This window comes from Cinclus cinclus, chromosome 7 (assembly GCF_963662255.1).
Source record: "Cinclus cinclus chromosome 7, bCinCin1.1, whole genome shotgun sequence".
In the NCBI taxonomy this organism is placed as follows: Eukaryota; Metazoa; Chordata; class Aves; order Passeriformes; family Cinclidae; genus Cinclus; species Cinclus cinclus.
Window position 1 is genome coordinate 19257522 of NC_085052.1, and position 16402 is coordinate 19273923.

The 16402-nt window shown below is 42.8% G+C and overlaps 1 protein-coding gene across 4 annotated transcripts in view; it reads left to right on the plus strand.

Moving 5' to 3' along the window:
• Positions 1–16402, plus strand: part of PAX2 (paired box 2) — an 84892-nt gene that overhangs the window by 52835 nt on the left and 15655 nt on the right. For all 4 annotated transcript variants that reach the window (XM_062496721.1, XM_062496722.1, XM_062496723.1 and 1 more), the window contains exons 6-7: positions 4547–4722; positions 6566–6692. In XM_062496721.1, the coding sequence (XP_062352705.1) occupies positions 4547–4722; positions 6566–6692 (303 nt within the window). The remainder of the gene's footprint in view (positions 1–4546; positions 4723–6565; positions 6693–16402) is intronic.

A 16402-nucleotide genomic window follows, 5' to 3' on the forward strand; every position in this document is an offset into this window, starting at 1 on the left:
CATGTTCCCTGTGTCAGATGTAGTTAAGGTTGTGCTGTTGGTCTTTGGCACAGCATTTCCTTGTTATTTGTCAGAATGCTTTGGTGACACCCACGGAGCATATCTGTGTCTTGTGTTGAGAGTTTACTCTGAACATTCACTGTGTGTACTCCCTTGGCTGTCCCTTGGAGGAGAGATATTTCCTGTCACACGTGGAAGGCCTGATCACACTGACAGCAACGTGTGCCTTTGTGAGCAATACAGTGACTGAGGCTGTGCTGTGCCTCTCAAGCTGTTTGTTAAGATTCTTATGATTTAAAAGAGAGGTTTTCCTTGCCACTAAAAGAAAACTGAGAAAGGTGCTGGTGCTGCTTCCTATTGGGTAAAGTTGTCACAGTTACCCAGGTGGCATCCTCAGACTCATCCTGCAGCTGAAGGACCCCTTCTAATATCTGCCTTCTTGGCAAATCTCTGGCCCTTAGGCTTTTTACTCCTAGCATTGCTCTTCATCAGCTGAACTGACTGTTTCTCCCCGCAGTGCCATTCCTCACAGGATCTGCTAGTTTTTCCCAATTCAAATTTTCCCCATAAGCCCTTTCTTCACTAGCACCCCACATCCCTTTGACGGACTCCGTCTCTTTCCCCAAGTCCTCTCTGGTCTTTTCTGCATACCCACATGGCTGCCAGTTCTCATTTTTGTGCATCACACTATTTGAAGCTTCTCCTGATAGTCCAGCCTACAGAGTCATACACTTAGATGAGAATTGCAGTGTTGATCTAAAACCAGATATAAGTGTCTGGCCCTTGCAGTTTCAGGGGAAAAATGAAACACATCCTCTGTAGGTTTTGACACCAGAAGACAAACAGAGGGGACTTACAATCATTTGGCTTTGAAGAAAATAAAATGATCTGTGACTGTGAATGTCTCGACATTAGCAGTACAAGACATACCAATCTGTCTTTCAGGATCACCTCTGTGAAACCTTCTCTGCTTCACAAGTAAAAAACATATGCATGATTCATATAATTGCTCTGTGAAGTTTGGGATTCGTGCATCCTACCATTGTTAAGATCTTCAGGGTACCCTATGCGCCTCTGCCAAAAGTTCCTTTGCTTTTGCAGATTTTAAAGCATAGGCCACGGCAGAGTGACCCATGCCCCTCCTTCCTCACTCTCCCCTCCAAGAATTTCCACTTAAACTAAAGCACTGTCTTTTTCCTTACAACTTTTGCACCCCTCTCTATCCATTTGCTTGCTTTGATCATTCTTATTTCTTATTTAACCCCATTCTTTACCCTTCTATTTCCTTCATCCTTATCTTTAATTTCCCACAGACTGTATAGGTCCTTTCTCATCAGCTGGTCTTGGGTTTCCCAAACACACATAACATGCTTATGTGTGCACATGCACACGCACACACTCTGACATAAATAAATAAAGAAATAGAAAGGTCAGTGAGCAGTGCAGCAATAACCCCTAAAACAGTACTATCAGAGGGACATGATTGATCAATTGAATTCCATAGCGGCTCAAAAATGTGGGATTAAGTAGTGTATTATACGCACAATGAGTTGAGGCATGATGTTCATTTCAAGTTCATTTCGCCAGCCCTCTGCCACCAGATCAGGCAATCAATAGGGGCAGCAGATATCATATATCACCTCTCTCCGTGCTAGGCAGAGAGCACCATAATCTCTCGCAAATTTAGAGTGACAGATTTGTCAAGATCTGAAGGGCCCCTGAATAAATGAAGGAAAAGAGACTCTTATAGCGATTCGGGAAAGCTGTGATTTCAGCTTCTTCACACAAAGGCATGGCCTGTGCACACGCAGAAGACACACGTGCACAGGGCTCTGAAGCCAGACAGAATTGCAAATGCCTGTGCGTGTGTGCACAAATCTCTTGTTACCACTCAGGGCAACTCACTAAGGGTAAAATCTAATTTAATGACAATCAGTTAAAGTTTTACTGTACATCTGTCCACTCAAACCAAACGCGGAGTATAGGGCTGCCATCCTTGAAAATCAGGTATAGCCAAAACCAGCAGCCACAGACAAATGCCTTGTCAGGCATATACTGTGATGCAGAATCCAAAGAATAACAGAATAACTATCTACTGCAAAAATACTTACATGTATTAGCATCATGGTGTGTACAGTCATACACACTGACTGACACATGGAAAAATCCTCAAAGGCAAACAGCTTCACAGGCTTCAGACAGGTTGAGGCTGATAGAGAAACACTGTTTTTTTCTGAGTCTGTACCCAGGAGCTCTGTGCCAGCTTTCTGCAGGGAAGAGCAGAGTTCTAGTCCTTAAAGTCACACCCTGCAGAAACAGCCCAGTCCATCTAAAACATGAAAATTGTACTGACCCAAACAGTGCGCAGTCCACCAAGCCTGATCCTTGTTTTGTTTTCTTAGTCAAATTTGTCATGAACTCCAGATTTCAGGAAATTGATAACTTTCTCTTGGGCAAATTAGCCTGGGGAGAGGAGAAAACTCCAAGGATCAGTGCCAGTGAACAGCCTTGCTTTGGCTTGGGGTGGAAAAGAAAGAGAGAAGAGTCTGTTTGAGGGAAGGCTGCTGGCAGGGACAAATCAATATGTAATATTTTCTATGGTCTTGTGAGTGGTACTGTACTACGCTACTGTATATAATGTACTATTGATTATATCATATCGTATAATCACCTATAAACGGATATATCTCATAGCCAGAAGGCAGCAGGCTCAGTCATAACTCTGGGCCACCAGTTGGGCATTAACTGTGCCAAGAAAATACTACCTTGGTGCTATCCATGAGCTAAAAGAGGAAGCAGCAGAGTGGCATTGTTCTGGATGCTGCACAGTGAATGTCACTCGAGGCTCCTAGGAGCATCATGTGTCCATGAGCACCTCATGATTGCATGGAGGAAGGAAAAGGTCTATACAGAACCCTTGAGCAATTTCTTGACAGACAGCAGGTTTCTGAGATTCAAAAACTGGAGGCCACCAAGAAGGGCTTAAGTATGAGGCATACTAGTGAAAAACCAGGAATATAATTACAGCACAAGAGGGAGAAACTGATCTTAGGTTAGTCGGGGTGATAAGGCAGTCACATTTTTTTCTGATGAAACACAGTAGGTAAGGATTCAGAATGGAGAGTATGGCAGTATGTCAGCATGGATGAAGCAGGGGATTATAACCAGGCACACCAAAGTTAGGCTGAGATGTGACAGCAGAAAGATACTCAGCACAGTTGGAGAAGATTATAATAAGAAGACTTGCCTCAGATGAGATGAGGGATTATGACAGAGGAAGATTCACTTCTGCTGGGACAGGAGGTTATAACAGACAGCCTCACCTTGGATATGACAGATGCTAATAGCAGGAGGCTCACTCAAGATAAAAAGGGGTTATAACAGAGAAAAATGCACCTCATTTGAGTTGGGGGATAACAGAGGAAAAATCCAAACCAAACCCAAAGTCACATAGGTGATCAGATGGTTTATCACAGGAAAAAATAATTTTGGATGGGGCAGGGCATTTATAACAGACTTGCAGCAGAGGGGATGAGTGGGCTGTAAGAGATGTGGGATGGCACAACAGAAATAGAGACACCCTGGAGCATGGCAGGAGGCACTGCTGTGAGACTGGACTGTGTCTGAGGGCTGCTGTAGGGACAAAGATGCACTTGTAGGGAAGCTTCCACCAGAAGGCAGCTATATTCCTAGTAAGAACAAAGTAATACCAGGAAGGCTGATTCCCACTGAGCAGGACTAGGTTTTGTGATACAATAATTCATTTTGGATAAGAAGAGAGACAGGCAGAGACAAAGATTCATCTCATTTTGGAGAGAGTTTTATAACAGAGATATGGGTCATGATAAATCACAAGCTACACATAGGTGAATGGGACAGAAACCAACATATGTTGGATGGGACAGTTGCCCCATAGGGAGAGATTTGTCTCTGGTGAAACATGGAGTCAGAAACCAGATTTCCCTGTTATCTAAGGGGGATGAAAGACTCATCTAGAATATGATCAGATGAAAAGGAAATTATAACAGTGATAGCTGCTCATAGGATTGGGGAGCTACAACAGAGACTGGCTCCCCTCCAAACTGTAAGAGAGCCTTTTTCCCATTGCAGGCTCCCTCAGTCCTCTCCAGTACAGCCCATCCTCAGCACTCTTGTTTCTCTGTGAACTGCCTCTCCAGTGGTCTTCTAGCGATGCTAATCGCTGTGCTTTGCTCCCATTTTATGCTCAGCAGTGGAGATTTGGCAATTTTTAACACTGAAAATCAGCAGAACCGAAACTCATCTCTGAGCTAAGCACCATTCTCCACAGCCTCACTCATCCTGGGCAGGAGAATCCCAAAGAACCTACCAGAGCAGCCTGGCCACTCCATCAGAGAGGAGGGGGCTCTTCTTGGACCTCTGCAGCCTCCTCTTCCCTCAGGAGTGGCACAGCTACCTGGCTGGAGGCAGAGTCTCACTCTTTCCCACTCTGTCCTTGTCCTTCATCCATTACCAGTCCAAGTCAGGGTGGTGCTAACTCCCTGTTTTCTCTGTCTGTGCCCTGCAGATGTATCCGAGGGCTCAGTTCCCAATGGAGATTCCCAGAGCAGCGTGGACAGTTTGCGGAAGCACCTTCGTGGCGACACTTTCACCCAGCAGCAGCTGGAAGCTTTAGATCGAGTTTTTGAGCGTCCTTCTTACCCTGACGTCTTTCAAACATCAGAGCACATCAAATCTGAGCAGGTGAGGGCCTGGCCTGGTAATGGGAACCCACAGGCACTGAGAGGATGATGGCAGGGAGAATCCCTCACCAAAATCCCTCTCCCCCCTCTGTCCCTTGTTCTGACACTGATCTGTTATTGCACATATCTTTTACAGCCCTGTCTAGCTGTAACTGTAGTGCTGTGCTGATGCTCATGTACACACAAGCTTTACATCCTCTCCTAAACTTGCCATATACATGCACACTGTGCTCTCCCTATGTCCCCGTGACCACTTTTCCCTCTGCACACACACCTGCCTGTATGACAGCCTGTTCTTGCCATGAACATGCCTACACCCTCATCCATGTTCACTGGCAGGCAGCACTGCATAGAAACTCCTGCACCCTGAGACCACACTGGTGACCAGCAAGCCACAGGGTTGGGTTTTAATGGATCATTTTCCTTCATGAACCAAAGCTGAGCCTTGACTCCCATCTCCAACATAGTTTTCCACACTTCTGCAGCTCTACCCACCTTTTCTTTACTCCCCCGCTCTCCTGGCCTTTTATCCCAAAAGCTGTTTGTCTTAATAAAATGAAAATCAAAAGTCTTTTTAAACCGCCCCAAGCCATAAACCAACAAAGGAAGAGAAGGAGAGGCTGGCTGTGGACTCCCTTCATCCCAGAGTCCCTGGGTTTATTACAATGAATAACCTTTATTTACTTTCATTAGACTATTAAGCACCAGCACAGTCATTTTTCCCCCTGAAACTCTGAGCAGGGCCCATAAAGCAAATCCAAAGCCTAATTGAGTTCATTTTAATTTCTCTCCGATCACAGCGAATTACTCTGGTGATAAATCAGGGGGCAGGCTCACCCCCAGTAGAAGGCCTAATTTGCAGCTAATTACAAAACTGATTTCTACAGGAAGATCAATACAAGAAGGAATTGGAAATGACTAGGCAGTCCTAGCCAAGCAGGGACAGGGGCGGGGAGGGGGCAGCATGCATGGAACCTGCTGGAGGAGGGGAAGATGTGGGGAGGGGGTTGGGGAGGCGCATGGAAAAAAACGGAGGAGAAAGAGCAGAAAATCAGTTTTAATTTAACGTAATATTAATCAGAGCAACTTTTCCTGCTGTTTTGTAGCCTTCTTGGTTTCTCCAGCTCCCGCGTCTGGTCTGGAGGCTGCCACAATAAAAAGGCAATTACCAGAGCCTTTCGGACAGGACACCCTTTCAGATTCAATGGCTCTCCCCCTCCCACCCTTCTGTTAGCCATGTGGCTCCCCCCTCCCCAATTTCATACCCCAATGCACAGAGTGACAGAGGCAGGGGATGAGGCTTCTTTGTTTTTTAAAAAGCTAGGACAGAGGTAACAGTGGAGGGGAGGTAGACGACCCAGGCAGAGACCCTGGTGACAGTGGGCCAACACTGGCTGCTTCCTACAGCCTGCCTGTCCTAGTCATGTCATTGTAGTCCTATGCCCCAGCTGTCCTTGTCACCAGGGCAAATACCTCCCACCTCCACTCAGCTGAGAGGAAGGGATGTGGATTTCCCCTTTGTTTTCCCCTGGGCTGGTGGAGACAGTGATCCCTATCCCCACAGCATGGAATGGAGGCTCAGACATACCACAGATAACAGGCCAGATCCCTCACCTCTCTTTCCCTTCACAGCATCAAGCAGGCGGGTGGGATAGCTCATCCTAGGATGCCTCCCCCTCATCCCCCTCAACCCTCTTGTCACTTTATCTTCTCCATTTCCTCCTCCTCCTCCTCTTCCATCTGTGCAGGGGTTTGCATCTTTCCTCTTCCTCCCCCCCATCTGTACACCCTTCCCTTTCTCCCATCGCATCAATAGCGAGCTGTCTTTCTCCTCTCTTCCCCAGGGTAATGAGTACTCCCTCCCAGCTCTGACCCCTGGTCTCGATGAAGTCAAATCAAGTCTATCCACCTCTGCTAACCCAGACCTGGGGACAAATGTGTCAGGACCCCAGACGTACCCTGTGGTGACCGGTAAGCTGCCTGACCAAACAGCAGAACCAAGCTTTTTATTTATTTCCCTCATCACCATTAGCTTCTGCTTTTTCTGCTAATGCAAGATACCCCTATGTGGCAAACAAGGAAAGAGACAGGAAGACTGGAGAACATAAGGGTTCAATAGAAGTTTGAAATTCAGAGTGTTGGCAGTTTTGGGTACATTTAGATGTGTCCAGGTGTGACTCAAAGACAGGCAAAGCCAGATGTGAATCATGAACTTGTATGTCCAGACGGGGCTTAAGATTGGGATGTTGGTGGAGGACGAACATGTCCAAATATTCACTGTGATTTTTTTCCTTTGTATCTGAGAACAACAGGGTCATGGCTTACCCATGATCTCCTCTTGGTTTTCTTTTGGAGAAATAACAGTTTAAGTTTTATTCAGCCCTGGCACTTGGAAGGCTCATTTACAAATTGAATACAGAGATCTGCTGAACTGCAACTGCTAAACTCCCTCCTCCTTAAGCCCATGAATCTCTTAGGAAAGCTGGCAAAAAATTTTGTTCACAGCCTTTTGTCATGTGTGGGCACATTAAACTCAGTTGTGCCTGGGAGAATAGAAACTATGAGCAAGCACATGGAAGCAGATGAGCTGGGATACAGAGAAATAGGAGGGAATCTCTGTAGCAGATGCTTCACTGAAACTTCCTTTTTGCTGGTGGCATGTGCAGAACCTGAGTGGCCCAGGTTGGCGTGGGCCATGGGTCACTCCCACACTGTTCTGATACTGGTGTTAGATTGCCTGTCCTCTGTGTGTCTAGAGGTGTAAGGAAGTGTTCTGGTGCCACAGCCCTGCTTCTCAAGGCTTTGGTTGTCATCGGTGGCTGCTCACACAGCTGCCAGACTTGCACATCTCCTCCTAGATAAAGCGGATGCAAGGCTCAAGTGACTTGCCCCTGTTTGGTATATCGCCCTTTCTCAACAACTTTTTTAGTCCCTCTATAAACCTCACAGCAGAAGTTGAGAAACAGCTCATGACCCCTGCATGGGGTCTAAGTCCTGTTCGCAAGGAAAGAAGCTTCTTGTCTCTTGACCAAAAAAGTTGTCCTCTGATGGCACAGAACCAAGAGCACTGGAGTTTGTACCTCAATGCTTTCTTGCAGAAGCCCCAGCTATTAGCCCCCAATGTTAAAGCAGCTCATGGCTGAAGCAGGCAGTCATTTGAACAAAGGCATATTGTTGCGTACAACTTTTGACTACCAGGAACTTTGGGAGCAGGCAGGATTAGTAACAAACACAGAGGATATCCAATGTGAAGTCTGCAAAATCTCATGGAGAGCATGGGAGATGAACTATATTATTCAGGAAGTGTCTAGAAAGCATGACATCTCAGACCTTTTTCATGGCTTTTACAGCTATCAGGTTTGATTCAGAATCCTTGTAGCCATGCAGTTTCTTAGCCAACCAGAAAAAAATGGCTTAGCCGTGGCAAAAGTGTTCTTCCTTTCTTTGTATTTGCAAAACTTAGCTGGCATTCATCTACTGTTTAGCAGATCCACATCTCTTACAGGAAACATCTTCTTGTCTTTGAGGGGCAAAGCCCCACAGCAAAATGTAAAGGTGATGTGTCTACAATCAGAGTTTAAGTTTTAAAGAGGCCATGAAAATAGTTCTTTTTAGTCCTTCTGCCTAAGTGAAGATGGTGCATTCCAGCCTGTTAATGTGAGAGAAGGCTTCCTTAAGGCTGAGACACTACACAAGCCTTGGACATGACTCTCACAGGGGCACAGCAGGAGACTGACTTGGTCTCACAGAAGACACTATAGGCAGAGAAAAAAAATTTCTTCATGTCCTTCATACCCTCTGCTACCCCTACTCTGTTCCCTGCCACACTCCCAGCTCAGCTTGAGAACATCCCTATCTGATCCATCTGGATCCAAGAGTGAGAAAAGTTCATTTCAGACCCAGCTTGACATTCCCAGGTGGCAACTTAGCACTTACATCTCAATCTGTATGCGACATTTCAATCACTGCAGAGTAACAAAAGCAGAACTATTAGCACTGGGAGCTGTTCAGTGGTAGTAATGATGGAGAAACTCAGAAAGTGGAAATGAAAAGGGGAAGTAAAAGACCCTCGACACCCTGAAGGGCATCAGGGGAAGAGGGGCGGAGAATTTTTCTTGTACACTTAGGCCAGGATCCAATGTTTGGATTAATGGTGCCATTACCCAAGAAAGGACTTCAGATAATGCTCATTCTTAAAATGTTTTTGCTGGCAATTAAATGGTTGCAGGTATTGATCTTCATTGATCTGATGTTCTCAATTTGCATAATCTATTAAAGATGAATGATTCATTATATGTTTGCTATGGGGCTGGGCAATGCTTTCAGGAAGGACCAGAGAGGTGAGGAAGTCAGTGCTGCCTCCTGGTCTACCCCAGCTAGGGAATTAAGGAAGAGGCATACAGATTTCTTTGTTATCACACAGGTCCTGCTCCCAGGAAGGGATATTGGAGTAACAGTGAGTATTGAATTGCTGGCTGCCTCTTTTGCTACTAGGGTATCATCCTCGAAATGCCTCATACTTTTGTCCCAGGCAGTCTGTGAATTCAGGTGATACCTGAAACAAATGTGAAACAAATCTACCCATTCAGGGTACAAATTCTGTGTGGAGTCAAAAAAGTATGACTAGGTTTTTCCAAACCATAGCTGTATGATACCAGATCCTTGTCCTTTCTGAAGACTTAAGAGAAAGTCCTTCTCTCTGGTTTGTGACTAGCTGTCCCCAGCAAGCCTTTTCAGCTCACACCATTCTCAAACTAAACCCCTCCAAAAGCCATCAAAAAATCAATAATATGTAGCTACCTAAGATCTTGAAATGTAGTGAGATAGTTAAGGAACAGTGTTGCCGAAGTCCCTTTGTCTGTCTGGGGGATTCTTGGAACTGAAGAGCTGGAAATGCTGCAAAACAGGCATCCACCTCTTCAACATGCCAGGCGGCCTTCCTCAAAGTCCTGGGCATCCATTCAAAGACACAGCTTAGCACCACAGCTATGTACAGCCCAGCCTTGTCTAGTACTCCCAATATCAAACACTCCCTTTCAGACAATCAGACAATTATTCTACTAACATATTTTAGATGCTCATTTATTACTCAAATCTCCAAAGGAAGGTAAACAGAACCATTTTTTTACTACGGAGCAGACAGGTCATCCTTATTTCTCCCTATTAAGTATGTGCAAGGAATTTCCATGAATGAGTTGTCACTTAGGGACAAGCTGGACACTCGGCTAGGAAGCATACTCTGCTGTCCTTCATAGGGAACAGACAATGCAGACATTTTCAACTTCCTTGTGAAGATTCTGAGAAAGCTCTTAACAGTTGCTTGAGAATACCACCTCACCTCTTTCTGTACATACAGGCCAGCAGGCAAGCTACATCTTACATTAATTTTGCATGGCTCTCATAGCTGGATTGGTGTAGATCCCTCTCAGTTTCTTGGGCAATATCTATGGACACCAATCAGAATTCCCAAAAGGAAAGATCCAAGCTCAAACATACCTTGATAAGGCAAGTATGTGCAGTTGAACACCGTTACAAGAATTCTGTTGTTCAGAGTTGTTCCACTTCAGTCATTTCTATTAAAGGCAAACAGTCAAAGCAGACGAGTACATAAATCTGTATAGTGCTAAGTAAACACAAAAAAAAAAAATCTCAATAACTTTCTTTCATTCACTCATTTCCATGGAGCTTTGAGTTTGGAAGGTATTCAATAGCTAGGTACGTCCTCAATGGCCAAGAGGTGAGTGGAGAAGAACCTCAAGATTTTGGCACTAGCAATAGGAGTACTTTAAAAGCACAAAAATGTTCAAGAATCAAGAAGAGAAGGTTAACAAGAAGGTTAACAAAGGTTAAGATCCATCTTTAAGCACAGCTGTTGGAATAGTCATGCAAAGAAGTCTTCAAAGCAAGTTCTGAGTCCTGGGGCATTAGATCAATAGTCTGGGAACAGAATGCTTTCCAACTCAATTATCTAGCCCAGGAGTTACCCAACAGAGAGGCAGTACTAGAGCACAATGGACTTTTCATGTATGGCTTGAAACTTATTATTATTGAAACTGTGTTAACAAGGTATTGCTTGTTAACAGACTACTAAAGGGGAAGATTTACCTACTGTATGGATCATGAATTGACAGCAAAGGTAAAGAAAAATTTCCCTTAGTTGATTCCCAGTTGTTACAACTAAGTAGACCTTGTTTGTGAGCCTGCTACAATCCATGAGATGTACAAAGAAAAAGTAAAGGTGAAAGACATGATGAAAAAAAAATAATCACATCAGGAACTTCTATTGCGACTGAAATGGGCATATGTGTTCCCTTCTCTTCCTGTGAGGAAGTTTATGAGTGCTTCTCTGCTACAGTTAGCACCTATTAAAAGGAATAGAGAACTTCTAAAGTCATCACCACCCACCAAAACAGTTATCATGTCCTATATGGAAAATTTTTCCTTCTCTCTGGGAAATAATTTTTTTCCCTAAAGGAACGAATATCATCCAGGGTGAGAAATCCTGATGACAACCCATGATGTATTGAACAAAGGCACCACAGAAACAAAAAGTTCATGGATTTTACTTTCCTCCAGACCTCCTGTCCCTGTCACAGGATCAGACTTTTTTTCAGTTTTTTTTTTCTTAATGAATGTATGCAAAAAAAAAAAAAGTTGGAATTACTGAGAAAAAAGGACACTTGCTGTACCTGAAAGACATAAAAAAGTAGTACTCAAACAGCATTTGATTTCTATGAAAGTTTCCAGGAAAGCTGTGATGCTAATCATGGAGAAATCACTGGCTAGACGCTTGGAAATATTTTCTGAAATGCTAAACTATCCTTTGAGAACTTCAACCTTCTGCAAGGTGAAATGATACTATTTCCTTCATTTCCAATTAGCAAGTGGACCAAACAGAATTTTGTTCAGTTCAACAACCTGGTCATTTAAAATGAAGAAACAAACTAGGAATTGAAAAAGCAGGAACATTTCTTTTCCTCAAACTAAGTGAAATAGAATTGGTATGAAAGGATAATATCTATTAGTATTAAAATAGTGTTCTTAAACCAGTCCAAATCCTTCCTTATAGCTATCCTTTCCTACAGGTAATAAATATTTTTTCTAATGCAGAACCTGCTTAGAAAATCTTGCTTTTTCTGTTCTAATATTTAGGAAGTCAGGGAACTTATGGTCATTTTATTTAATTAGCATGAATAATTACAAATATTGTTTTTAATTTAATTCTAATTTCCATCCAAATATAACTTGACACAGATAACAAGTAAAAAGTTAATAATCTAATAAAATAATAATATGGACTCATCGTTCACTATTTTGCCATGCAATAATATGTGAAGACAAATTATATTAAACAACATAATTGCTGAAATAAATGTGTACATGGTGCAGTTCATCTACTTAGCAAAAACTGAAATGACTATGTTTAGGGTGAATTTTGTATTTGTCAAAATATTTGTTACCTCCCATAAATTTCAAGCTTAAAGAAAACAGCCTCACAGTGGAAATGTAAAACAAGTTGATCCAGTTTGCTGTTTTAAACCATGACAAAAGCTGACCATTACATTCAGTTGTACTTAGAATGTTACAGTGAGAGGGGAAGTATTACCTTCCCCTTTTCCTTGTTTGTACTGGTGAAAAATTCCTGTCTTACTCCAGTCTACTTCAGCCTCTGATACCAGCGAGCAATGGTGCTGGCCAGGGCTTGACTAATCTGACTTTAAAAATCTGTTCAGCAAACTGCTGGGGGCCTAAGTTGGCTTTGGTGATGGTAGATCCCACAGATGCTGACCCAGCCCAGCAGCATGGCTGCAGTCAGCAGCAGTCAAACAAAACAGCCTCTTGGGCACATCTCTGGGTGCTCCAATGCCCTGAAAATGGAATGTGATAGTCATTCATGCATCTGCTGCTAGGTTGTTTCTATCCTGCCTCACTAAAATGAAGGTAGTATTTTCTGTGAGCAAGCCTCTCATATCTAAGATGAAGAACTGGCAAAAGCAGAAGACCAGAGAACCTCCAAGTTTAATCAAGTGTTTCCCCTCCTTAGGAAGAGATAATATCTTCTTATCTAGTCAAGGAATTTGTAAAAGCAAAAGGTGTTACTATTCTTCTCTGGGACCAAATGGCTGAGAGTGATAGATGGTCAGATGAATGATCCCTGAAACAGGCAGGAATGGGGGTGGAAGGGAAGGAATCACATAAACTATTTATATGCATTCAGTGGAATTTTCACTGACAGTAACTTTATGATGATGAAGAAAGCAGCTGGTGGGCTTCAAAGGCATATTCAACTGAAGAACACAGAAATGGATGAGCCCAAAAGAAATAATATCTTTGCTTTCCTTAAATTAGCATTTAAGTGAACAATAACAGTGAATGAAAATAATGTCATATAGTGACAATAGCAGTGAATTGGCATTCCCAGTCCAATTTTCTTCAGCAGAGGACAGCATTGCAGGCTGCCACACTCTATGCTGCTGGATAAAAGGGGACTTTTTTAGAGAAAATAATAGTATTATATTGTCTTTCCAGCTATTCAAGTTTTGCCTTTTCTTCTGAGGTTAAATGAAGGATCCAATGAGTACGATTTTGATAAAAATTCTTATGATGTAGACATTTTCCCAGTGTAGCAAAGGCTGTGCTTTATACCTGAGTTAAGCAGACATTACTATCTTTTGGTGTCCATCAGCTGTACTGGATTTAATCAGGCCTACTTCTTGTAAAACCGAAATTGCCCACTGCAGTCTTTCAGAGAAATTGAGAGCTTAGAATAATCTTTGTCCCATCTTTTTAAGTTTACAACTACTGTGGGCTACCAAGGAAGATCTATCCTATCTTGTGATCAGTAAAATGCCATTATGATGAAACCTTGGAGTTACCTATAATGAGGACTGAGTGAAAAATTAACAGGTTCTAGTTGCATTGCCCAGTATCTATTTCAAAAGCATCTTGCTTAAGAGGTAACACTCAAGTCACGAAACAACAAGGAATAAGCACACACTACATTTCAAGACAGGCAGAACTTGCCAAATCCAATGGGCTGGGACTCAAGAAAGGGGACAATATAAACTCCACTGCATTTTTCTGGATTTCTTTGAAATCCACCCTGAATTTCAAAGCACATCTTCCTTCTTCAGTTCCATCTTTAACAAACATACTGAGAGCCACATGAAATAAACTTCAGTGGAGTTCTCAAGTGATTAATCAGTATTCAAGTAGCTTCAAAGACTAAGTCCAGATCACAGGTCTACTGGAAGCTCCATGTTTTACTCTGTATGAAGAGTATAAAATTTTCTCTTCAGAGTAACATACAGAGTTAGCAGGTCAGTTTACTTGGAAAGCAGCAGTTGATCAGGTCAGACATAAAATCTAGATTTATAACACTCTGTTTAATGAAAAAGTACAGCAAATACATTACCAAATTTGACATGGGATGTGATGTCACAACAGTTTTGACTGTTAGGGGAAAGCAGTCCAAGGTTGTTTCTTTAAGCGTGTACTCAACAATGTAATGGGCTAAGAACATGGGTGAATGTCTCCAGAAACAGAAAATAAACCTGAACACACAAGGCTCTCCAGTCAGTGAAAGGTATAATGAGAAGCAGATTAATCTCGGCACACCTTTAAGTCCTTCTAGCAAAGGTCTGTTATGGTCAGAGAAGACCAAAAAAAGGAGAAAAGAACAGCATTTATTTTCAGTGCAATTTGCAAAAAGCTCTCACAACAGAAAACCTAGGAAACTAAGAATAGAAAAAGTGGTTTTTCTGATAGGACAGTAAACAAAAGCAAACAGTATGCTGTGTGAGTCCTGTCTACTCTTTTGTATGGCTATAGGAATTGAAGGCAAGATTCCCACATGGAAGAAGGTGATGTAACTTCACTACCAGTAGTGTAAACTCACCAGCCCATGAGTTCTAAGGACCTAGTCCCATTCTGTTACCACAATGAAACAGAAAAAGATGTTTCAGAAGCGGGTACAAGGATAGAATTCAAAACACCTGAGATGAGATTCAGTTTTGGCACAGGGTTTCTACATGAACCTGAGTATTCCTCTCTGAGCTCAGTTCCTCACAGACTTTTGTCTGTGATCACAAAAGAGTGATCCCTAAGTAATGCTGTAAGGATATGTGTTGTAAAGGGTGGGGCACACTGGGGTCATACAAATATTTAATAGAGACCTCAGGAAAAGACAAAGAATGGAAAACATTGTCAAGATGGTAAGCAGTGTTGAGCGGGTATGTAAAAGCCATCCCTCATGCATGGGATGTGCCACCTTGGTATTCTTTGTGTACTGTAAAGAAAAGAAGCACTAGATGCAGATAGCTTATCCTCCAGGAAGCCAGCAGTTTATGAAAAACAAGCAGCTTATCTAGCCCTGCAACCAACATCCACCCACCCCCCCACCCCACTTCCCTTCCCTTCAGCAGGAGAGAGCATGGTAAAAGCTGAGAGGAGTCTCCATAGGAATCCAAAGCTGTGAATCTTCCTCTCACTCTGTCTGGCCAAAATCCCTTCATTTGCAGTAAGAATTTAGGCTAGAGATCATCAGTTCTTGCTCTCCACCAAAATAACAGAGGAGAGGGTTAGAATGGAAGAAAAACCATCATAACTCAGAAAGTACAGTCAGAAAGAGAGGAGTAGGTCACAAAATCTGCTATGTTCCCAGCTATATCCCCACCCTGCTGACTTTCAAGTTTCCCCCACCATGACAGTGTGTGATATTATTATTTGCCACCTATAAACAAGGATACTTTGCCTTTTAGAAGAAAAAAGGAGACTTGGGCAGGAATCGATTTCTGCTGCTTTGGAAAGGGGTTGCAAACTCATTCCACTCCCTTGCCATTTAATTACAGGTTGGAATTCCAGCCTTAGGAGCAAGAGATACCTTGGGATTTGCTAAAGGAGCTTTACTGAGGAACACTCCCAACAAAACACAGACAAGCCAAAATGGCACTGCTCCACAGCCTGCTGGCAGCAGTGGGACTTAGGATAGGCAGAGGCAAATTCTCCATCACAAATATGAAAGAATTAGAGAATGGAGAAAATCAAAATTGAAAACATAAAAGATGCATCTGAAGTTTGAGTTGGTTAAAATGAAAAATGGGACTGTGCCATTCACACGTGGATAGATAGATCAATCAATTGATTTCGTATACAGTGACATACTTTGGAGCTATAATTCACTGCTGGGGCAATTATTCCAGCATAGCAGTGGCAGGAGCTATACCAGAGACAGAATTCAGGTGCTTTTAGTCAGTGGAGAGTTGGACAACAAAGGAGTAAAAAATGGTAAATTCCATCTATCAGTAAAGATACATGGGATATAAATTATATCTGTGCAGTTGCAGAATGTAGAGGGAAAGATAGACAGACAGATAAATAGACACATAAAAGTCTGAGTTTTGCCTGTGCAATCATTCACTGTCTGACCTTATCCTCGCCTCCTTTCCACTATTCTTAAAGAGAAGAGTGTTTAGCATTATTGTGTTCAAGTCTCTTTGCCGTGTTACTGTTGACTTCTTTATACCCCCACACACTGAGTAAGTGGTGATGCCTCTGGAAGGTGTGAGGAATTTTTCTTCATAAACCTTGATGTGTTCAAGAGAGGGCTGGGCTCATCTCCACTGTGAGTCTGACAGGGCTTTTAACAGCCTCACAACATCGGGACAAATAGCTCCTGGTCC